General features: G+C 35.5%; 1 protein-coding gene across 1 annotated transcript; it reads left to right on the top strand.

Moving 5' to 3' along the window:
• Positions 1-1,923: 1,923 nt before the first annotated feature.
• LOC132192056 (putative glycosyltransferase At5g03795) lies at positions 1,924-7,657 on the top strand. Its single transcript, XM_059607248.2, is given in 4 exon segments — positions 1,924-2,317; positions 4,671-5,238; positions 6,999-7,497; positions 7,499-7,657. Coding segments are annotated over 4 exon segments (1,428 nt in total). The 5' UTR covers positions 1,924-1,986; the 3' UTR covers positions 7,529-7,657.
• Positions 7,658-8,085: the final 428 nt, after the last annotated feature.

Below are 8,085 nucleotides of genomic sequence, written 5' to 3'. Positions count from 1 at the left end.
CGGCCCTGCCTTCGATCATAATCATATGAAACTTCTTAAGGCGCGAGTATTGATTTCTAGTGAACATTTTAACTACACAACATAGAATATTTTCAAAGCCACAAAAGCACATGAATACAAATTAAGCCACACAAGCACATGGATACAAAGCCAAACAAAATCGACAGGGACTGGACCATCACATATATCCACACCAAAAAAAAAAAAAAAAAGGGAAAGAAAATCACATATGGACCACATCATATAAGGATATTAAAAAATATATGATGGCACACAAAGCCATGGAGTGTAAATTTTATAAGAAAATGTCATTCTGTTTGACTTATCAAATGTCAGGAAAAAAATTATAAAAAAAAAACAACTCATGCAAAAGAAGCCCTCTAATAAACAATAGAGAATTAATATCTTGTATTGAGCTGTTACTGATTTGCTGTATCTTTGGTTGTATATCGTTTGTTAGGTTCTGGCTAAGGCCTTTGTTTAATATGTATGGATGGTTGTATAATATGTTTTTTTTTGGCTGTATAGCTCAGTGTTCATGAGGTTGTTGCTTCCTAGAGTTTTAGCTGAGCTTCTAGAGGGCTTTGTATTTTTTTATTATTATTATTCTTTTTGTTAATGAAATTCTCTTTCGGCAAAAAAGCAAAAAAAGATACTACAGAATACTTTAAAGATAAATGCTATATGCACTCTTACTTCCACACTCATATATATGTCCACACTCATATATATGTGCACAATCCCTTACATGGCACTAAAAATTACTATTGAATTTAAAATCTAATAGTGATTTATAAAAAAATTACTATTTGATCTAAAATTTAATGGTGATTCTTAGTACCATGTTAGGAAGTGTGTACTTAAGATTGTGGAAGTGGAATTGTATGTAGTAGTTCTCTATTTCAAATAGAAAGATTCAGATTCAGAGATCCATGATTCACCCAAAAATAAAAACTCAAAATACATTCCTTACCTTTGTATACAGAATTTTTTGACTGTGTCAAAAGGCAATGGCAGCTACAAAAGATGGTGACTTTTTAGCTTTGACGGAAGATAGCGACGTCGTTTGAGATTTGGGTGACGATTTGTTGTTTTGTGCATCTGAGATCCTAGGGTGAAAGAGTGATGTTATACATCACCCCATTATCCTTATGTCATTCCCCAAAGCTGATGTGACATGATTTCCATTACATTAGATTCATGTAAATTGATTTTTTAGTTGGAAGACCACATCACATCAATTTTGGGAGATGAGATGGAATAATGAGGTGATGGATAGAGTTACTTGTATTAAAAATCATAGTTTACGATTGAACTACTCTCTAGTTTTTTTTCGATTTACTTTACCATATGACTTGAGGAGAATGAGCTAACGTGGCTTAATAGGAGTGATCTGTCAAGTCTAGTGTGTATTTTTGGTAGTGACTTAGTAAAACGGGCATGCGTCGTTATATAATTAGGAACACATGCGTGATGCATGCCTGTGTCTTTTAATATATATAAATATATTATTTTAATATTAAAAAATATTAAAAAACACGGGTGTGCATCACACCCGTGTTCTCTCTATCATTGACATGTCAAGTAACGAATTTCAAAGTTTTTGTTAGTTAAACAAAGTTTTTGGGTATCTCTTTCTGGTGAAGGCAAATTGTCTAGTGCTTTGTATTATTGTCTATTATTAAAATACAAGAAGAGGGTAAATAATTCAACTCCCATCAAATAGTTTCCTAGTTTATCTGATATATTATTATTATTATTATTGGTATATGTAGACTTTGTCAGAGACATTTTTAATAATTTTTAACTAGTTTCTTAAAAGAATTATTATCCTCAGAAGAAAAAAAAAAAGAAAAAAGAAAAAAAAAAGTATACTATATTAGTTTTGTTGGCTGCTGGCAGCTTCCAGCGTCACAACAATTTTGCTTTAAAACTTGTCCGTAGGTTCATCCCAACGACTCTAATGTAAACTCTCTCTCTCCCCCCATGGCTCACTCTTCCTTTCTGTTCTACTACTCTAATCGGCGTCTCTCAGGCTCATTCAGAAGCTTCTTCTTCATCCCCACAGCATTAGCTCTCATAACCTCTATCTCCATTATCTTCTACATATCCACCACCTCCAACCTCTTCACCCATCAGCACCAAATCACTGTTCACCTTAAGCCTCCGCATGTGTCTTCAACACTATCTCCCCCAGCTCGCCAAACCATCTCAATTTCATTTCAGAATGCTTCTCAGAGACCCTTTGAATCTCCCAAGATTGCTCATTTGGGAGAGCGTAGTGGTGAAGCAGGAATTGAGAGTCAACGGCCTCTAGGTATGTCAATTCTGGTTTTTCTGATTCTGGGTCTTGCTTTTCTTTGATTTCTTTTAATGTCTTGAGGGGTGTTCGGATTATTGTTTTATTCTTCTGTATATTGTATGGTAATGGGTAATTATGAAAGCTGTAGTTTTTGGGAAGTTAAGAATCGTTATTGTAAAGTAAGACAAAAGCTTGCACTTGGATTTTAGTATGTAAATTGTGAGATCTGCGCTGATGGGTATTGTTCACTTTATGTATTTGTTTGGTATTTCCGATCGATATTGGGGGCGGAATCGTTGTTTATAAAGCTGTTCTAGCGGGTGATGGAGAAAATCATAGATTTCTTGGTGTTGGTTGGTTACTAAGAAAGGCAGGAGAAGAAAGAAAAAGGTTGCTTAACCATTCGATTTGGTCGCGCACCAAGCCCCAAATCGAATGGTTGACGACCTTGTCGGTGTTTCGGCGGAGATGCTTAAGTTAGTATTGGGTTGAGGGAGATAATGAGCTTGAGGGATTTACAGAGAGAGCTCGAGTAAGAATGGTGTGTACTTCTCAATTGAGTCATTTCCCTTCCTTTTTTGGAGTGTTTTTCCAGCTCTTAGTTGGTTAGGAAATAACAAAATTGATTCCCTAGCCCCCACTCTGTTAAGCGAATGTTTCCTTTGTCCCAAAGAATTTCCGGGCGTGAGGATTGCGTGTGGCACAGTTGGGATGCTCTGCAAGCCTTGCCTTCCCAAGGCTGTTGCACTCGCTTCTTTGGGCTTGGTTGAGTTTGGCCTGTCTGTAGTATCAGTTTGAGGCGAGCCTTGTTGGGCTAACTATGGGTCGGGGAAGCCCTTTCCCTGGGGGACTATTAATTGCCCCCTATTTCATGTTGGATCGAGTAATCGTGTTGGATGCTTCATCATTTTGTTTAAAATTTGGCGGCTTCTTGCTTAGGGAGATGTATTGCCGAAGAGTAATGCTGGAAGGAGGACTAGAGTCCTAATGTCCTCTCAAATGTGACTTGACTTTTAAATGCATTATTAAATTTGAGATGATTATTATTGAATTTTGATATATTGATAATTTTAAAAGACACGCTACATTTGGAAGGACTCTAGTCCTCCTTCTAGCATTACTCATTGCCGAATTAATATTGTGTGTGCGTGTTAGTTTGCTTAGTTACTAAACAATTAAGTTCGTATTCAATAGGGATGATTTCTTGTCAGTCTTTTTCGGATTCTTTCTTTTGGGATAGGTAAAACGTTTTCTCATCTTACTTGCGGGTGACTCATGGCTCGTCTATTTTATAGGGAGATGTACCGCCTAAAGAAAACCTTAATGGATTGATTTTGGCAGAATACCAAAACCATTGAAGAACGCTTTATTTATAAGCATAAACCTTTACAAAGGAAGAAACCTATTTAAACTATACATGAGGTATTCTAAGTAATTACAATTGCTTTGTTAGCAAGCTGGAAACTAGAGATTAAATACAAACTGTTATCTAACATTAATAACTTGAAGGTTTTTTCTATTTCAATCTTAGAGTAAGAAGTTGGGTTGAATCCAACTTCTCTTCCTTTGCATGTAGTCGTGGATAGGTAGCATCCAACTTCTCTTTCTTTGCATTTAGTCTTGGATAAGTGATCTGCAGCATCACTACTTTTGTTCTTGTCTTGGTCTATAGTAGTAGCACACTTCTTCTTCTCCACTTCATCAACTGCAGCAGCCTTGTTCTTCACGACTTTATCAGGTTCTACTTCAGTAGCTGCAGTATGGTTAACACCGCCGAATTAATATATATGAATTTTTTGAATACATTGAGCACAAATATATCGGAGTCTTTCTTGTACTAGTAGCATTGGGGCTCATAATTTGACTAATAAACTAAAACCCTAATAAACCCAGATAAAAACTTAGACTAAAAGAAAATAACCCTAAATATTCATAATCTCCTAAAAAATTCTATACTAAACTCAGTTACTAGAATGCCCTCAATTCACAGGAGTTGCAAAAATTAATGAACTGCCCATTTATTACAAAACTAACCATAATTTTGTAAGTAAAACCCAAGTCAAAGACTGATTTAAACCTAGAATACTTATCACTATATCTTTCAAACCATACAACTCTTGCTTCAATTGGACTTCGCAATTAGCTCTACATATGAAAAGTTCCAAGTTGTAAGAACTGAAAATCACTCTAGAGACAACTTGACTTTTATCCTATGGCTGTTTTCTCATGGGTTTACCTGAGTATTTGAACTATAAACAACTTTTGGCTTGGGTTGGGTGGCTGGGAAGGTTGAGGAAACTTTGATTATTGTGTATGAACTTTTGTTTTTTAAATCGAAAATCTGGAAACTGTTTTTCTTATGGTTCAGGAAACTATGTGAATAACAACGAGGTGTTCCTTGATAGAGATATCTTTCTGGAAGACTATAAGCAAATGAATGGGAGCTTTAAGATATATGTTTATCCTCACAGGCGAGATGATCCTTTTGCAAATGTGCTATTGCCAGTGGATTCAGAACCTGGGGGTAATTATGCTAGTGAAAGTTACTTTAAGAAGATCCTTATGAAAAGCCATTTCATTACGAAGGATTCAACCAAGGCAGATCTTTTCTTTCTGCCTTTCTCAATTGCAAGGTTGCGGCATGATCCCAGGGTCGGTGTGGGAGGTATCCCAGATTTTATTAGAGATTACATCTTCAATATTAGTCAGAAGTACCCATATTGGAATTGGACAGGTGGAGCTGATCATTTTTATGTTGCTTGTCATTCCATTGGTCGTTCAGCAATGGATAAAGCAAAGCAAGTGAAATTCAATGCCATTCAAGTTGTGTGTTCTTCAACCTATTTCCAATATGGGTACATTGCTCATAAAGATGCATGCCTGCCACAAATTTGGCCAAGACAAGGAGACCCTCCTGATCTTGCTTCCTCAAAGAGGTGTGTATATTTTCTTTTAATTTTTGTTTCTCATTTATTTATACAGGATATTCTCTGAAATAGGAAATTTATACTTATCCTCTATGCCAGGGTTTAACTAAGGTGTGGATATTTTAGAATCTCAGGAAGCAGTTATGAAAACGTTATTCTTTCTCCTCGTGTCTTCATGCTTTATACTTTATTTATACTTTATTTATTTGCTTAAAAAAGAATGTATACGGTTAGATGAGAGCTTTTAAGACATTATCTTTTATATCAGTTATTATTTATTTTAAATATGCACTCCCCATCTCCCTTCAAAGCAAGACGGTAAAACAAAAAGAAAAAAAAAAAAAAAACTAGAGGAAACTCACTTAACTCACATAAACTTCCACCATTTTTGCAATTATTCCCCAAAGTTCAAAAATTCTCAATTTAGTATATTGAACTTCTAATTTTTTGCAATGTCACCCATCTGTTTGGTTTTTCCGTTAAATTCTGTCAAAATTCCCAAAATACATATTTTTTTATAATAATAATAAAAAAAAACTTGCAAAGATTCATGTGTGCGTATTTTGCAAATTCCGTTAAATTTTGATCAACGCTTGAATCTTTGCAATTCTTTCTCTTTTATTTTTTTATTTTTATTTTTTTAAGAAAAAGGGAGATATTTTGGTCATTTTGACACCCCTCCGTTTTAACAGAAAAACCTAATGGATGGGTGACATTGCAAAAAATTGGAAGTTCAATACGCTAAATTGAAAGTTTTTAAACTTTGAGGAGTAATTTCAAAAGTGATAGAAGGTCAGGGGAGTTAAGGGAAGTTTTCTCTAAAACTAAAATGAGTTATCTTCATTGACCACAGCTATTGGGGCCTATCCAAGAGTGTCATCTGCATTTTGCTGGATCTGTCATGTAGTTAAGCACTGTTCTAATCTCCTTGAGTGATCATGTCCGTGTAAACATGAATGAACAGGGAAAAGTTTATCTATTTCTGTATGCATTGTTATATACAATTCTCTACTTATGTAGAAGAGGTAGAACCACTTAAGAAATCTCTCAGATTAGTCGGTTGAACATATCTGCTAGTAGTGTCATGTCCATATAGACATGATCCTTCTAGTCAATAGGAAAAGGTTTTACTTTGCTTGATTTTTAGTCTATTTCTGTACAAAATAGTTATAAGCGATACTCTCCTATGTTTTGAGGAGGTAGAACCACTTAAGAATTCTCCTAGATTAGTGTGTTGAATGTATCTGCTTGTAGTATATCTGTCATTTTTCTTTTAACAGTTGTGTATTTGTAGAGCCATTTCTTTTAAAACAATTTATTTGTGCAATTCAAGTTGCTTTGCCCACCATTTCTAATTTGCTTTCTCAGTTTTTTCGCCTTGCAAATTGCTGAAATGTCAGTCTCCACTGAGACATCTTCAATAAAATTTAAACCTTAGTATCTCTATTCTTCCAAACTGACCCCAAATTGTTCGTCTTTTGTATCCTTCTAATCCTTTGGGTTCATTTATGCTGAGAAGGCGGTTAGGTTTAAGCTTTCCACTCTCTACTTCTCCCTTTTCCTTCACCGTTTCAAGGGGTTAAAAGACAACATTCGACTTTCTTCTCTCTTATGTTTTCTTGGAATTTTCTTTTCCGCAGTCACTAAAGGAGATCGAAATTTATTGTTTGATATAATGTTACTCAAAATATGTCAGCATAATTTCATTGTTGTTCTGATATCTAAATCAACTGGAACTCATCTGGTTTCCATCACAAATGAAATTTCAGAAAGAAGCTTGCATTCTTTGCTGGACAAATGAACTCCCCAGTTCGACAAAAGCTTATTCAAGTATGGAGAAATGATACCGAGATCTTTGCGCACCATGGCCGGCTCACAACTCCTTATGCCGACGAGTTGCTCGGAAGCAAGTTCTGCCTCCATGTGAAAGGCTTTGAAGTAAATACAGCTCGTATTGCAGACTCACTATATTATGGTTGTGTTCCTGTGATCATTGCCAACTACTATGATCTCCCATTTGCAGACATATTAAACTGGAAAAGCTTCTCAATCATTGTTGCTACTTTAGACATTCCGTTGCTTAAAAGAATCCTTAAGGGGATTAGCCCTGAGGAATATCTAATGTTACAAAGCAATGTGTTGAAGGTGCGGAAACATTTCCAGTGGCATCTTCCCCCTATTGATTATGATGCATTTTACATGGTTATGTATGAGTTGTGGCTTCGACGGAGTTCTATGAGGGTTCCCTCAAGTGCTTTTGTTGATCCATCCCATCGATGACCAAATTATTCTAAAGTGATTCCTTGTATTGATTGCCCTAGAGTTAGCCTTTTGTATAGATTTTTCCTAATTAATTTTACTCTATAAACAACTTAGGTTAGCATGTAAATCTAGAAAATCTATACTTCTTTTTATAGGGAGATTTTTTTATTTTTTTAAAAGAACAATTGCATTAAAAACAGACACATGTTTGCTTCTTGGTGGGCGGGGGGCAAAACTCGTAGCGCTGTTGTGTGGAAGCTAGTTCCTCTTTGCCTCATGTGGTACATTTGGAACGAGAAAAATGCTAGATGTTTCGAGGACTCGACTAGGAATATTGAGGACCTTATCCATTTCTTCTTGTACACCATTTTCACCTGGACTGCTGGTTGGCTAGCGCCTTTAGTGATTAGCTTCCATGATTTTCTTTTTATGTTCTCTTTTTCTTTTTCTTCTTCTTAATCACTTTCTTGTATACTTTCGGTGTACTAGGGTTACGCCCCTCTGCGCTTTTGATCTATAAATCTTTACTTATCAAAAAAAAGAAAAAAAAAGAAAAAAAAAAGACCGACGCAAACAACACAGGAAAAACCAAGA

This window comes from Corylus avellana, chromosome 10 (genome assembly GCF_965113065.1).
Source record: "Corylus avellana chromosome 10, dhCorAvel1.hap1.2, whole genome shotgun sequence".
NCBI lineage: Eukaryota > Viridiplantae > Streptophyta > Magnoliopsida > Fagales > Betulaceae > Corylus > Corylus avellana.
Note: the sequence above shows the minus strand (reverse complement) of the source record. Positions and strands in the feature narration are given on the sequence as shown.